Genomic DNA, 17,017 nt, shown 5'->3' on the forward strand with positions numbered 1-17,017 from the left:
GAATAGTACTTGCCCTTGCCATTTCAAATGATTGTGTGGAGCCATGAGTTTTCAGGGCCAGAGTAAGGCTGATTTGCATACAGTTAGCTCAAAACATTAGTGCAAAAAACACTTTGCGCGATGCAGGTCCTTCGTTGTGCAAAGTCAAAAAACGTCGCGCAAAACTTAGCACAACAAACCTTCGTCACGCGCCAATCGTCGTGCCAAGGCAATGACAGTAAGGTTTGCGCAACGAAGAAGTAACCTGCGTCGCGCAAAGTGGTTTTGCGCAACGTAAGTTACTTCTTCGTAGGGCAAACCTTTTTTTTTGACAAAAATATTTTTTATTTAATTTTTAATAAATATTGTAATTAAATTATAAACAATAATTAGTAGACCAATGGAAATTGAGGCAAGAAATATATGCTTTTTGGTAAAATTTCCACTAAGCATTGTTTAATGAATATTTTGTATTATCATTAATAAAAACAAATGCATATAAGATCGATGTGGTAAAGTCAATACATTCATTACAAACCTAAGACATGTGTTTGAATATATTAACACATGTCCTCAAACTTCAAAAATACAAACTTGAATTCTCTCGAAGACGTGCAGATAAAAGCATATTCCCTTTGAAGCTCCTTCATCACTCCTTCATATAGCTCCTTCATGTATCTCACTACTTCATGCAACTCGCTACAGTTTATATAGCTCCTTCATCACTCATCATATCTCACTACACCAAAACCACACAACCACAAGTTTAATTATGATACAAATATCACTACACCAAAACCACACACCCTCTTTGTTCTAAATATGAGCTGCCATGTGATAAAACGTAATAATTGAGCCATTTCTCACTTAGACTCCAATAGGTTGTAGAGAAGATATAGGAAACAAAGGCAATATACAGATTAAGGGAACAAAGGTAATACCAAAGTTCATTACATTTAATAGTTCTCAAAGAAAATTGAAAGCTTAAGTACATGGAAGATAAGGTTGGCTTGTAGCTACCATTTGAAATAAAAGTAGTAATTCAATGATTAAATTGATTGACATCATGACAATATCATCAAGTTCATAGCTAGCCAACTAAGGTAGAGAGAAAGTTTAAAGGATAAAAGGTCGTCATAGTTGGCAATATATTGGAAATCTGCCTTAATCCATTTATTAATCCTAAAAGTGTATCTTATGACATAGGTGCATTGCAAATATGAGACAAAACTCATCCTCTAATAACTCTCAAGCAAGCATGTAGCTAAAGAAAGATAAACAGATAATGCATGCATCATGCAAACCCATAAACACATTTAAAACTTGAAACAAAATTAGATGATATGAAATATATCTAAAACAGAAATTAGAACAGCTTGCACAACCATTCAACTTCTACAAAGCCTTAACTGGTGTATTCGAGCCCTACATTGTGTCTGAATCCCACAAAGCAAAACAGATACATGTCAATACAAACAAGGATTTCATAATGCTAAGTCCTCATACAAGTGATTCAAGTAAAAAACTTACAGGAGTTTCGCCCTTTTGGACAGGCGGATTATACTCAGGATCTCCAGGCTTCGCAAACTTACAAATTGTGCTACCCCTTCATCCAAATCAACATCCCGTACAAATTACAACCAGAACTTCACGGTATTTACAAAATTCACTAATAAATGACTTGAAAAGTTCATGCACATTAACCCAGTTAAATACGATGTTCAGAAAATAACTAAACCTGTTTAATTAGAGCAATGATATTTCAATACAAGATTAGTTAAAAAACCAATGGTTCAAGAAATTACAGAGAAAACATTGAATAGGGACAAAGAGAGGGAGAGAAATTGAGTACCTGAGTAAAAATAAGAGTGTAGAGACTAGATTTCCTTTTAGCTACCTTATGATACCCTGAAATTCGATTTGTCAATTGCAAGGCATATTGTTGTCCACCACATCACTAATGTGCAAAATTGCCGCTATATCCAACACAGCAGTAAGTGTAATAAAATAGTGATCATTTTGAATAGCGGTGGTATGAACATAATTTATACTCTAATATCCACATCATTGTAAACCAATAAGACTTAAGAAAATGTAAAGTTCCTAATGATATTTTGAACTAAAAACAAATGACCAGAAGTTCAGAACTTACAAACTAGTAGAGAAAAAAAAAAGTAGCAGGACCCCAAGACATGAGTAGAGTATTAGTAGCTTGCACCGATGCAGATAAACAGGAAATAAGCATATTGCCAATGTAACCATCGACCAGACAAATGAAAGAAGTGTTTGCCAGAGAGGCCTTCGTTTTACAAAAGTCCATGCAAAGAAAGCATCATTCTCAGAAAATACTTGGTCTTACAAATAACATTAAACCATTTACCAGATGTAGTGTGTGGTGGTTAGAAAATACATGAAGAGAAGAAAGCATACAGAAAGAAAATATTTAAACATAAGTAAACCTACTAAAGGGGCATTTCAAAACACTTTTGAGTAAGTTCACCCATTTCCTCCATAGTTTTCAATGTTCTATAAATATAAAATCAAAACATTGCAATCTAAAGTAAAAAGTTCAAAAGGGTATGATAATATCACCACATGTAAACAGTACACAAATACAAAGTAAACATAAAAAGCGTAGTATGATCATAAAGAGTAGGAGTACATAGGGAATGCAGATATGCTGAAACAGAAAAGCCGGATTTAGTCACCTTAAGTGGTTCCCAAGATGAAACGAAAAAACTAAAAGGCAGAGCCTGCAATTGCAAGGGCAGCAAGCTACTTGTACAAGAACAATTAAGAGGTTAGCTCACCTGAAATATTCCACGCGTGTCTCCTGTAGAACAGCCCACCAAGACACCAAATCCTTATTGTCTCTCACCTTCTCAGCAAACAACTGGAACACATCTTTTTGGGTAGCTTGTTTCTGAATGGAAATCACGTGGCAATCAGCACACAATGAAAATATAGGCAGGCTATAGCAATGGAAACCAATTGGCCAAAACCTATCTTTCCTTGAAAAAAAAATTCCAAAATTAAAATTGGACAAATATAATAATCAAGCCGAGGAGATATATCCAAAAGAAACAATAACTTTCTCGTCACTGAGTACTAATTACCTAAGGTTGAGATAATCAAGCGATAAAGAGAAGGACATTATAAGCAGTCGTGCACACTAACAAATTAAATTCATTTTAAGTATCACCATGTAGGCAACACCATCTAATTGTACAATGCAGAATATTCCAAAATCTCAGTATCTGAGCTATGTATGGATTTGTTTTGGAATTGGTGTGAGGCTGCCAACTCCGGAATTGAAGTTTTGCATGCTACAGAGAAGACTAAAATCATGCAAGAAAACTTAAATTCAGAACAGAACATAATAGAATCACAAAGTTATCATCTGGTTGAAGGAATTTAGTACTATCACAGATTTACAGTCTCCAATATTTACAGTATCGGAGAAAATATAAGGAATCCCAAAGTCCAAAAATTTGTTATCCTCGACTTAAAATACAATCCAATGATAAGACATAGTCCGCCCACCACCCTAAAATTCGATTTAACACTAAAACCCTAAAATTCGGTGTAACACTAAAACCCCCAATTTCTAATTTAATTTTCCAAATTGAATCTAATTACAATACCAAAATCTTCAAATTAAGGCATTAAAACTTGATTTTGACCTTAGAAAGAAGAAAAACAAAAAATTAAGAAAAATAAAGAATTAAGCTTGATTCTGACCTGGGTCTATACCTGCTGGCTACGAGAAAAGAATTAAGCTTGATTCTCACCTAGTGCAGTCAGGAGAGGATGAGGATGAGGAGAAAGGCGATATGAGCGAGAGGGAAGAGAGAGACCGAGTGAGAGAGAGGGCGATGTGAGAGCGAGAGGGAATAGAGAGACCGAGTGAGAGACCAAGGGAAGAGAGTTTGGGTATCAGTAGTGAAAATTTGAAAAAAAGCACCTATTTTTAACAACTGCACCGCCAAAATTATGCGCAACGCAGGTATACATTTTGACATCGTGCAAAGTGGTTTTACGCAACGATTAAAATAAGACGTCGCGCAAGGTTTTTTTTTTTTTTTTTAATTATTATAAAAATTACTAAAAATGTAACATTCCTCCTTTCAAATTCATTTTTTTTTTACATAAACCCCACAATAATATATTTTTCTAACAAAAACCCACAACATTTTTTTTTTACACATATATCATTCAATTTCTTAAGTGTTATAAGTACAAAATAAATAAATTAAAATCTACTTAGTAAATATATATACCATTGAACTTGATGGGAAAGACATTGTACTAAACTAGTTTCAAAGATCCAACTGTCAAACTTGCTTGTATATGCTTTGAGATCGCATACTCCAAAAATCGCAAAAAAAAAACATTCAGAGATCAAGTAATGGGACAAAACTTTTCGATGGTTATAAAAGGAAAAACACGATTTAACGGTAGTTTTAACTCCGATTTTGATGATTTTTTACAGCTACACTCTTGGATCCTATATGAATACAATGAACTAATTCGATCGTCAATTTAAAATATTTACACAAGTGGATACCACAAAATCTTATGTTATACCTAATGAAAGTATAAATAAACTCTTAAATATTAGTGAATCTATCATTTTGATGAGAAACGCATTGTACGAAACTAGTTTCAACGATCCAACTGTCAAACTTGTTTGTATATGCTTCGAGATCACATATGCCAAAAATTGAAAAAAACAAACATTCAAAAATCAAGTAACGGGACAAAACTTTTCGACGATTATAAACGAAAAATCACGCTTTAACGGTTATTTTAACTTTGATTTTGATGATTTTTTTACAGCTACACTCCTTGATCCTATATGAGTACAATGAACTAATTCGATCATCAATTTAAAATATTTACACTAGGGGATATCACAAATTCTTATGTTATACTTAATGAAAGTATAAATAAACTCTAAGTATTAGTGAATCTATTATTTTGATGGGATATGCATTGTACAAAGCTAGTTTCAACGATCCAACCGTCAAACTTGTTTGTATATGCTTCGAGATTGCATATGCCAAAAATTGCAAAAAATAAACATTCAAATATCAAGTAACGGGACAAACCTTTTCAACGGTTATAAAAGAAAAATTATGATTTAATGGTTATTTTAACTCCGATTTTAATGATTTTTTTACAGCTACATTATTTCAACATTGGTACATGAAGTTTTTTTCATCCCAAAGTCATACCTCAAGTCTTAATTTTGGGACAGTTTCAAACATCCGTTAAGTTTTCCGTTACAACTTCTGTTAACTAATGATGTGATGCCCAAATGAACAATAACTGAACACCATGTGTCAATATGGGCCCACTTTAATTTCTAGGCCTTAACCCCCAACTTCATCTCTCCATTCTCTCCAAAGCCAGATCTTCACCTCCACCACAACCATGAACACCACCACCACCAAGTTTATGGGCCTAAACCCTCATTCCTCATCTCAGTCCCTCTTATCGTTGCTTGGCATCTCCATTTTCTTCTTTGTCTCTTCTATTTATTGTCTTTCAACAAGCTTCAGAAAACCCTAGAGAGAGAGAATAGGAATATTCGAGCCGTTCAGAGCAATTGGCTACACAACCAGCTCCGAATCCACGCTTCAGCCCTCCGCTTCCCATTCTGCTCGCCTCCCCGCTTTCGTAGTCCCCAAGTCCCAACCCCAATCCTCTTCCTCCGACCCTCTCTGGTCCGCAATCTACAAGATCTGATCCGAATCCCAGATCTGGCAACTCTTTATCTAACCTCGGCTCCGTTTACTTGGCCGAGTTGAAGTCCCTTGGTGGGGTGCAGGGGTGCTTATTTGCAGCGAAGGTGATAAACAAGAAGGAATTGATTAGCCAGAGAAAGGAAGGGCGGGAAAGGATAGGGTGTGCAGAAGAGAGGGGGGAGGGATGGGGGAGGGGATTACGGGGGTTGCCGACGATTGAAACGATGGCGTAGAAGATGGAAGGGAAGAGATTGGGTGTGGGTTGTAGAGGGGGTTAGGTACGGGTTGCAGGGGGTTGGGGGAGGTTGAAGATGGGTGAGACTTTAAGGCCCAGAAACTTTTTATTTTTTTATTTTTATATTACTTTTTTTTTTAGTTTTTAATATTAAAGTGGGCCCATATTGACACGTGGCGCTCAGTTATTGTCCACGTGGGTGCCACATCATCAGTTAACAGAATTTTTAATGGAAAACTTAACAGATGTATGAAATTGTCCCAAAATTAAGACTTGAGGTATAACTCTGGGATGAAAAAAACTTCATGTATCAAATGTTGAAAACCACGAAACCTCAGGATAGTAAACAGAGATTAACCCTAAAATCTACTTAGTAAATATATATGTCATTGAACTTGATGGGAAACGCACTGTACAAAATTAGTTTCAATGATCCAACCGTTAAACTTGTTTGTATATATTTTGAGATCGCATACGCCGAAATCCCAAAAAACAAACATTCAGAGATCAAGTAACGGGACAAAACTTTTCGACGGTTATAAACGAATAATCATGATTTAATGGTGATTTTAACTCCGATTTTGATGATTTTTTACAGCTACATTCCTTGGCCTATATGAATACAACGAACTGATTCGATCGTCAATTTAAAATATTTACACAATACTTGATGAAAGTATAAATAAACTCTAGGTTTTAGGGAATCTATCGTTTTGATGGGATACGAATTGTACAAAGTTTTTCACAACTAAAATTCTCCAAAGTTTTTCACATTTTTTGAATCATGAATAACCCTCCAACTCACGTTAAGAAATTGAAACACTTGACAAGCCCCAATTTTCATAAAACAAAGAATGAACACATCTGTCACTACATTAATCATGGATTTAATTTTTGCATATTTTGATCCCAACAGATAATTAGTCATTCACAAACAAACAAAAAAAATCAAAATTTTCAATATTGGGTAATATTAACCAAAATTTCAATACAATCATATATAAAAAATGGAAGAATACCAAAATTTGAAAACAGTTTTGTGTGACGCAGGGTTCACCTACATCGCGCAAAACAGCTTTGCGTGACGTAGGTGCACCCTGCGTTGCGCAAAGTTGAGAAAAAAACGGTAAAGCATTCTTGGTTTGGCGCCAAAATCTTGCGCGATGCACCAAACGTCGCGCAAACATACTTTGCACGACGACACTTTGCGCAACGAAGATTGGCGTCGCGCAAAACTGCTTTGCGCGACGTAGGTGCACCTTCGTCGTGCAAAACTGTTTTGTACGACGCTAGTCTTCGTCGTGCAAAGTATGTTTGCGTGATGTTTGGTGTTTAGCGTCGTGCAAACATACTTTGCACGACGAAATTTGCTGCGTCGAGCAAGTTGCCGTCGCACAAACATGTTTTTGTACTAATGGAAGTCCAGTCATAGACTCACCAGTTCTGGGTAAATTTGTATCAGACAAAGTAGCGATGCCACCATCAATCGACTTCGGGGCACTAGGCGGAGTCCTAGCGACTTTGCTGGATGACCATTCTTGATCCACAAGACACGCGATCTGAGCCGAATATGGACACAATAAAATTCTATAAGTCTTGGAGTTCTTACAATTTAGGGATTGGCGTGCGTCACAAGTAATGACAACTCCTAAGAGGATCTACTTTTAGATATCCTCAAGGATTCTCCCGGCTTAGAAATAGGATTCTATCCTAAAAAGGTATCTTTCTCCATAGAATAAATACACCCACCTAGGGTTCATCTATGGTAACGCAATCTAAAAACTTGAATTCTCTTACACACTGCTTGAGTCTAAAATCATTCACTAATTTGACCGTTGGAGAGCATTTGGCTGGAACATGTCCTCCCCCGGGCTCTTGGCTTGCTCACTGTTGTTTCACTGTTTTGCAGGTTGCTCCGATTTGTGCTCAACCACTGCTCATGGAGGTGCACGAATTTGGTTCCAACAGTTAGAGTTGCCCAAAGGCAAATACTATTAAGTATAAATAGCAAGGGCAACTTATGTGCCTCTACCCTTGCTTTGCCCTTGTCTTCAACTAATAGGTGGAGATCCTCTTAGCCCCTGTTCTAGCACAAAACTTCTCAAGGGAACAATTTATGAAAAACTGGTAGCCAATGAAAACCAGTCTAGCTTTCTCGTCCAAATTAACACTAGAAAAGGACAATACTAAATCCTGCTTAGGAGTAGTTCGAGATGATCCAAGATAGTCCTAGGAGTCTAGCCCCGTGAGAATACCATTAATATGTGCTTTTTCTCGTGGGGATGTGCATTTTCTCATGGCGATGCAAGTACTCTATATATATATAACCCATTCCTATAATGGTTCCTAACTCCGCTTTTGATCGAAAAGCATTTTAGCATATTTCACTCAAACTACAAGTAGTGAATTTGTTTTTATTAATATAGCCTACAAATGGGATATGCAAACATGTCACTTGCGTATATTATAATACGTGAAAGGTACATCATCACCTATCAAGTCTTCGAATACACATAAGTTTATGTTCTTAACCGCATATGCATTAGCTAGAACCTCATCTCAAAAGAAGGAAAGTTATTTGAAACCCTAGCACAATATTTGGCTTTCTTTTCTCACAGTATGGCCTCCAACGCACAAAAATACTTTGATTGAAGCAGATCGTAAGCTTAAATATATTAAAATTTGACTTTCCTACACACGGTTTCAAAAATGTAGAGGGCATTCAAGCATTAGTGGAGATCTGCCGGCCAACGTCGGCAGCGTATATATGACATGATCATATGAGTCAGTCACCTTCTCAAGCCGCAAACTACGGTGGCGCCATTAAGTATGCTATATGGCAATTGGCAAGGACTATATGATTATGGGAGTTCACGCTATAATAGAATATACAAGATACTAATCACACTGTATAGAATTAATAATGCATCATAATCACAATGGAGTAATTTTTGTTTTCGAAGACATAAAGGAAAATTGTTGTCACACAATCACCGAAACTAGTTTTACAAATGAAGCTAAAGCCACTTCACATCCCCAAACACGGACCGAGTGCACTTCTCTACATTCCGAGAAAAAAAATAACTAAAACGAAAATAAAAATTCAACCAATTAACTTTTTGGCAGAAAAAAATGTTTGGTCTAAAATGTAATTTTACTTAGCGGTTTCTTGTGCTCAGACCAGGCTACCTTTCATCTACCGTGAATAGGACAGCGGTCATCGAAGGATAGCCGGGAAACCCACTTCCTGAGCGACTGTCCTCTCGAGTGGCTTAAATGGCTGCTTTGGCTGCGGCCATTGACCTCAGGGACGTTGTAATATTCCCCTACAAATGCCTTCAGTCTCTGCATTGCCAAGTCCAGAGTTCTCTCGGGCAAGTTGGCAAAGCAGACACGGAACCAACCAGGTTCCGTGCAATGACAAGATGATCCAGGAGAGATATTGAGGTGAACTTCGTATACAATCTTTTTCCAGAGCTCCATTTCGGCTTCAAAGGTGTTTGACCTAAGCAAGTGCCTCATATCCACCCAACAGAACAAGCCAGCATTGCCGTTGAGGCAGCTAATGCCAGCTTTCTGAAGGCCGGAGACGAGATTTTTCTGACGTTGTTTGAGTCTTTTGTGGTTCTCGGCTATGTAGTTCTTAGTGAGTTTCCTGTCGGATAGCATGGCGGAGAGAAGGTGCTGAGTTTGAGAAGAAACAAGACCAAAGCTTGACATTTTTGTAGCGGCGGCCACAACCATGTCGTCGTTGGAGTAAATGGCGCCAACCCGAAAACCCGGAAGGCCAAGATCCTTAGAGAGGCTATAGACAACGTGAACTCGCTGCCAAACTTCGGAATTCTCATCACAGTTTCTGTCTTTGAGAACTTCCATGACGCTTATAAAGGATGGGGTGCTAAAAGCCGTGCCGGAGTAAATTTCATCGCTAATGAGGTGGATGCCTTTGTCTTCAACGAAGGAAAGGAGGAGGTAGAGTTCGTTTCTGGTCATTGTGGTGCCCAATGGATTTGATGGGTTCGTGACCAAGACGCCTTTGACTCTGAGATTGCGTTTTTCGGCTTCTTGGTAGGCTTCTTCCAGAGCGGTTTCAGTAATTTGGAAGCCATTGGAGCTTGTGCAGTGAATGGGTACAATCTCGACTCCAGTTCGCCACTTGAGGTCTCTATCAAATCTGTAAGACACGTAAGAAAATACTCGGCTATTAGGGATGAAATTACTGTCTAGTTATTTCTTATCCTGAAATGGAGTTCATGCCCCACGCCAGAATACTAAAAAAGTAGTAGGTCCTACATTTCAAATTGTTTGTAAAAAACAAAGAAAAAAAATGAAGTGAAGATTAAGACACGTACCCTGGGTAGTATGGGGTAGGAATAAGAACGGCTTCGCCGGGGTCAGCAAGGCAGAAAATAAAGGTCTCATTGGCTGAAGTTGCACCGGCGGTGAGCACTAAGTGGTTGGGATCAAAGGTCACTTTGTTCCCTCGGATTTCCGCCATGAAATCTACCATTGCCTGTAAGAAAAATAATCAAGAGCTGAGTTAGACATGCAACTGGCTTCTAGTAGTAGCTTTTAATTACATTAACGAAAAGTGTGCTTATACTATAAATTATTATAATTTATACGTTTACCTTTTTGAATGCGGGAAGGCCATGATAATCTTGGAAGAGAGCAAGCTCTGCAAATATGGATTCTCCATTTTTTTTAAATGCAGCTGCTTCTGGATTCTTAGCCAGCCATGACTCGAGAAGATCAAAGCAGAGCTGGAAAAAAAAAAAAAAATTTGAAATGCGCACAAAGTTTATATACTGAATATAACTACATATAGTAACATATATGCATGGTAGTAATAAAAAATTAAGCTCGTAAATTATAATAATTAATTACCTGATTTTCTGCGAGACCCATCTGAATAATCCCGTTTGTGTTGTGGACCTCATGGTAGGGGTTCTTCTCATACTCTTGCCAACCTAAGAAGTAGGAGGAGTCTTGGCCGTGAGAGTTGAACGTAGCGTTTCTGGATAACATGCACATTTTGGTTAATTTTCTTCTGTATGGATACAAGCTGTAAGACAGAAGTGTGGAAAGGAAGAGAAAGCAATAGAGAGAGAGTTCGAGGTTTTGGTTTTTGGATTACAAGTTTGAAATGGGATATTGGATGTTGTTGGACTGGAGGGGTCTATATATAGCAAAAAAGTAATCATATAAATTTAAATATACAGAAATTATTTGTCTAACAAAGGAATGCCACGTCACACTGAGTAGTTATATTTTTGAGAAATGATAAGAATATTATCTCAAAATGACATTTTTTATGATTTCTCTGTTATCTTACATTGTAACATTAATTTATGTGCTTACATTATAAATATTGTACCAAAAATATGATAAATAAATTATGAAGAATCTCATTTTTTTTTTAAAAGTCTCTTTAGCATTTCTTTGGTTCTTTTTCTTAACATTATGATCCAGGTATTTTGATTCAATAAAAATCCAAAAACAACATGATAATTGTACGCGCTTTTGCTCCACCGTCCAAAGCAAAGACATTGATCAAGAAGGACCTTCACACATTCCCAAATCCCAAAGCAATGAAGTTTTAGTGTTTACTAATCAACATTAAATAATTAATTAAGGGTAATACTAGAGAGATTAAATTTGTAAATAAAGTTTTGGAAACTAAATCATATGGAAGTTGATGATTGATTTATTACTTAAAGGTTGATAAACGTGGTAATTCCTATTGATAACATATCATTTAGTTTATAAATTTTATCTCTAAATTTAATTTCTCTCACATTATCCATTAATTTATTTTCTCACTATTTGCTTGGACTGGGAAGTGGGTAGAGCGTTCACCATTACCTGGCATTACCTACAAACTTGCGTGGGGTAAGGTATCGTTTGGTATGCAGACGGGACGGGACGGAACGGAACGGGACGGGACGGGACAGGACAGGACGGAACGGAACGAAGCGGGAGCAAAGATGCCCTCGGATGGAAACAAGGAGGAAGAAGAAGGAGACAGAGAGGTTATAATTTTGTGTTCCACGGATGTGGAACCAGTCGTTCCAGGAGGGTGAGGTGGAACGAAATTCACCCAAAACTCGTCCCGTGGAACAGCTCGTTCCACCCATTTTAGGCACACCAAACGTGGGACGGAACGCCTTATCCCACTCTGTTCCGTCCTATCCCACGTACCAAACAGTACCTAAGTGTACATAGAAGCATTAATCGGCTTGTAATTGAAAAAAAAACAAAGAAACAAGAATTAATACTCGGATCTAGTTTTGTTTACAAAACCTTACCGACAACAAGTATCATAGAAAATGCCTAAGGGACCCACCCTGGTCCATATGCTTCTTGATTCTAGTAGCCACAACTAATTTTGTCGGGTATATATATATATATATATATATATATATATTTTTTTTTTTTTTTTTTTAAATTTTATGAAAAATTAACGAAAAAGGTTTGAAAATTTTAAATTTTAAACAAAATGAAAGGTAAAGTAAATAATACTAGAATTAACTTTTTAGTGTACAAATATAATTTTTTATTAAAATAAACAGTATTAAAAACTTTTCGTTAAAACTCATTTTTTTTAACCTTTAAGTTTGTACAGGTTTTTGTTTATGCTCGGTACTCCAATTACCAAACAATGTTTTGATTTGAGTCAACCTCGAAAATCCGGTACGAACAAAAATGGCATCTCTCTTTTTTCTTCATTTAACATCATCACTCTATCCCCTTCATAATTAGGTATACAAAACAAGGAAAACACTAGAATCATTTATTATAATAAAATCATTTTTGTTAAGGAAAACTAATAAAAATGTTTTAAAAATTTTGAATTTTAACGATAATGACAAAATAAAGGATAAAGTGAATAGTATCAGGATTGACTTTTTAGTGTAAAAATATGATTTTTTGTTAAAATGAACAGTACCGGAAGTTTTTCGTTAAAGTTTTATTTTTGTTAATTGTTCATTTAGAGGAGAATTGGATTTTCCATGAGATAAATAATTAAAAAAAAGTTGAGATTCCACTAAAAATTAATTGCTAATATAAGAATAGCCTAAATTACTTATAAGTCGATGGAAGTGTTAGAAAAAGAGTTGTAAACACGAAATTCTTGCAATAAATAACCCAAGAATACGTGTACAAAATAATAATTGGTATTAATGAATTTAGGGTTACAATCTCTGCTACAACTTTGAATCCTGTGATTCGATCTTCTAGGTGAAAAAAGTGTGTGTTGTTGATCGGAAAATCACGATGACTTGATCTCGAATGAATGAATGCCTTAGGGTTTTGGCTTATGGCAATGAAGGAACCAACACGTGTAAATGTGCTTGGTGGTTCTTCACAAGTATGACAAAGAATGCAAAGAGTTTTCTGTATCTTCTAAGTGTTTGGGAGTTTGAGAGTCTAGGTGTTTTGATGAATTTTTGACCCATTTCTTTGTCTTGGAGCCTCGTATTTATAGGCTCTCCTAGTCTTGCCTACAGTTGGATTTGACCTTGATTGTGGACTTTATTCATCGATGAAAGAACCAGAACTTGATTCGAAGCTTGGTTTGCGATTTGACTCCATCAATTAATCAATCACATTTTAAATTTAAATCAATTAATTAATTTGATTTAAGTTAAAATTAATCAAAGAAATAATAAGGATAAATTCTTAATTAATTTTTGCCAAGTGTCGACACGTGTCACTCTTGATGACTCTTCCAGTTTTGATGAGCCACGTGCTATATGTACGATTTGTGAGACTTATGATGCATGCCACGTAAGTCCTGGCACGTCAAGATTTTATTGTGTTCGTGAACATTTACTTCACTAAAATTTCGATGTCTACAAAAGACCCAATTTCAAGGCATGGTGTATACATGTGCCTGTCACGTGTAGAATGTGCGTTTTGAAGTCCCTCCGTATAGTGAATGTACCTTGATCACTGTGCTTTGAAGTCTTTCAACATAGATGTCGATGCAAGACCGTTGAGGCTTGATCTTTAATTGGGCTGAAAATTTTCTTCAAGGGCCATCGAGGCTTGTCTTGTATGAAACGGGACCACGAAAAAGTTTCACATGGCAGTGGACGAATCGGTACGTGTTTTTTTTTTTTTTTTTTTCCTTTTTTGTGGTTGTTGAATCTCCACGAGCTTGATGAAGAACAAGAATGTTTTCTTTGGGCAGAGAGCTTTCTGGCTTCCTCCAAAGGTTTGGATTTACTTCATTCCTTTGGAGCGAATTTTATTCAAGGGTGCTGTGCTCTTGATCTTGAATTAGACTTATAATTTCTTCAGGGGTCGTCGAGGCTTGATCTTGAATGAATGGGACCACCAGGAGTTTCATGTGGTAGGTAATCTTCAACTTTACTGTGGATGAACCAACACATGTATTTGTTGTTCCTGGTAATTCTCCACGAACTTGATGAAAAACATGAGTGTGAGCTATGAAACATGGTTCACAAACTTATGGTTTAAAGCCTCTCAAAGTGAACGATTTCGTGCTTATTTAGGCTACCACCGTTAATATGAAATGAATGGAGAGGCATATGAGAACCCTATGAGACGGACAAAAATGAAAAGTTTGTAAATTTTCTAAAATGCAGTTTTGGGGGTCTAAGGCCATCTCTAACTAAAGCGTCCAGAGGGCTAGAGGGCCGAAAATAGCCTAAAAACCGTCTCCAACTGAGGGCTAGGCCAAAGGGCTCGTGAGCCCCACTGGACAAAAAAGGGCCAACTGGTTGGCCCAACCCAGCCAGCCACCCAGCCCCGGGCCAGGCCACATGCTGACATCATATTTGATTTTTATTTTCTTTTTACAAATTTTTTTTTAAAATTTAAAAATTCTATTTTTTTTTTTCCTATAATTTCCTAAGTCATTAAACAACATTAAATAACATTAAGTAACATGAAATAACATTAAACAATATTAAACAACATTAAATAACATTTGTTTGTACCATACTTGACCAATCCCGAAACTACTAAGCACTGGTCAACAGCATACCGTCAAGGACCCACAAGACTTTTCCTCCAACCAGGAGGCCAATCACAACACGACACATGTCGGCATCAGAAGCCAATCATAGCGCGACATGTGTCGATATCAGAGGCTAATCACAACACGACACGTGTCAATGTCAGAACAAAACTAGAAACTCTCTTCTATAAAAGGGGATCATTCTCCCACAATAATCCCTAATGTCATTTGTACTAAACTATTCACTAGAACTCACTAAAAGAGAGCTAGAACCTATGTATCTGTGTAAACCCTTCACAACTAATGAGAACTCCTCTACTCCGTGGACGTAGCCAATCTGGGTGAACCACGTACATCTTGTGTTGTTTGCTTCCCTGTTTCTATTCATTTACATACTTATCCACACTAATGACCAGAGCAACCTAGCGAAGGTCACAAACTTGACACTTTCTGTTGTACCAAAGTCCTCGCCGATTTTGTGCATCAACAACATTAAACAACATAAAAAACAAAATTTAACAACATGAAACTTAAACAACATTTTTAAAAACATTCAACAACATGAAAATTATTGGCAATCCATAACATAAAATTATTGAGGTAATTTAATTTAAGTAGCCATAGTAATTCAATTAAAATAATAAATTATGTTTGGCCCTATGACTCTTTAGCCCTCGATTGGATATGATTTTTTTTCCATAGGGCTATGTTTGGCCTATGGCCCTCTGGCCCCTCAATTGGAGATGGTAAGAAATATAGCCCTGCACTATTTAGTAAAATATTAATTTCTTGGAGGGCCAAAGGGCTAAAACGAGCCCTCTAGCCCTCATTCGGTTGGATATGGCCTAAATGACCTCGGATGGCCGAAATCCATCTTATGTCACGTTAATATTCACATTGCTTGTTGCCTCACTCGCTAATGTTCGCACTGCCAGTTGAGTTTCTGCCACTGTTGTACATTGCACTACTCATTGTTGCGCCGCTGCTGCCTTGCTGCCCTACGAATTGCACTACTTTCTACGCATTGCGCTATCATGGCTATTTCTTTGTGCTACATTGCCATGGCATTGACTGCCGCACATTGCTACTGGCTACAAGGGTTACTGCCTTACTACAAGGGTTGCTACTGGTTGCGAGGACTGTTGCACGGTGTTGTTCACTGTTGCACACGGGACAGCTTGCTATGATATCATGAACAATTTGAGGATCCACCATAAAATCAATCAATAATATGGGGAATAACCCAACTTATAATTTGATGCTAGTTCGATTCTCCCGTCAATGTATTCATTCTAAATACTTCTGTTAATTATGATTCCATGAAATTATATACACTATATTCATTCAAAGGATTTAACATTAGATTATTTATAAATTAATCAAAAAGGTACTATAAATTGCCTTCTATTATGAGTTCGTTTGGAAGTGTTTTTAAAATGTCTGAAAGTGCTTTTAGTGAAAATGTTTTTGAAACCAATATTCAATAAAAATTCAAGTGCTTCATGGAAAAGAACTTAGAGTGCTTTCTGCAAAAAGTACAGAAGCACATACTTGATGCTTCTTCTAAAAAGCACGCTTTTGGAACCAAAATCAATTTCACCAAAAGCGCTTTCAGTCATTTTAAAAGTACTTCCAACCAAGCATTGTGACAAACTATTATCAGATAAATTAAAAAGAAGACTTTCAAAAGATGATTCATTTATATCATCAACTTACCCATTGCAACTAAAATACTAGTTTCATATCTTCAAAACTAGAATATGCATGCAACTACAAAGTTTTCAAGCAATTAGCAGTTTAGCATTATAAAGAAAGCACACAAACTAGTTAGTAAAATCTAGAGATACTAATTACAAATAAATTTTTGAAAAAATAAATGAAGAATAATTATATACAAATTAAACAACTAATCTCCATACACTGAAAACCAAATAACTAATATCTATCACCGAACTAATAATTATGTTGAAAATATAATAACAAAAAGAAAGAGATATTATATCTAGAATCCAAATACTTTATTTAGGGGGTCCTTTATTTTTTAGAAATCAAATATTTTATTTA

The 17,017-nt window shown here is 36.5% G+C and overlaps 1 protein-coding gene and 1 long non-coding RNA gene across 4 annotated transcripts; both read right to left on the bottom strand.

Annotated features, from left to right (window-relative positions):
- Positions 1-386: 386 nt before the first annotated feature.
- On the bottom strand, positions 387-3,964 carry LOC137727184 (uncharacterized). 3 transcript variants are annotated; one of them, XR_015956359.1, is made up of 5 exons: positions 3,733-3,964; positions 2,790-2,902; positions 1,832-1,887; positions 1,510-1,585; positions 387-718 (listed from the first exon to the last, which is right to left on the bottom strand). It is a non-coding gene; the product is annotated as an uncharacterized LOC137727184 (long non-coding RNA). The 3 variants fall into 3 exon arrangements; XR_015956358.1 differs by having other exon boundaries at positions 3,721-3,964; XR_015956357.1 differs by having other exon boundaries at positions 3,771-3,963.
- Positions 3,965-8,860: 4,896 nt separating this feature from the next.
- LOC137708243 (1-aminocyclopropane-1-carboxylate synthase) lies at positions 8,861-11,113 on the bottom strand. Its single transcript, XM_068447282.2, has 4 exons — positions 10,852-11,113; positions 10,596-10,727; positions 10,317-10,477; positions 8,861-10,138 (listed from the first exon to the last, which is right to left on the bottom strand). The coding sequence occupies exons 1-4, from the start codon at positions 10,996-10,998 to the stop codon at positions 9,157-9,159; spliced, it is 1,422 nt and encodes a 473-aa protein (XP_068303383.2). The 5' UTR covers positions 10,999-11,113; the 3' UTR covers positions 8,861-9,156.
- Positions 11,114-17,017: the final 5,904 nt, after the last annotated feature.

The sequence above is a fragment of the Pyrus communis genome, chromosome 15, assembly GCF_041283825.1.
Source record: "Pyrus communis isolate YQ-2024b chromosome 15, ASM4128382v1, whole genome shotgun sequence".
Taxonomy (NCBI): Eukaryota; Viridiplantae; Streptophyta; class Magnoliopsida; order Rosales; family Rosaceae; genus Pyrus; species Pyrus communis.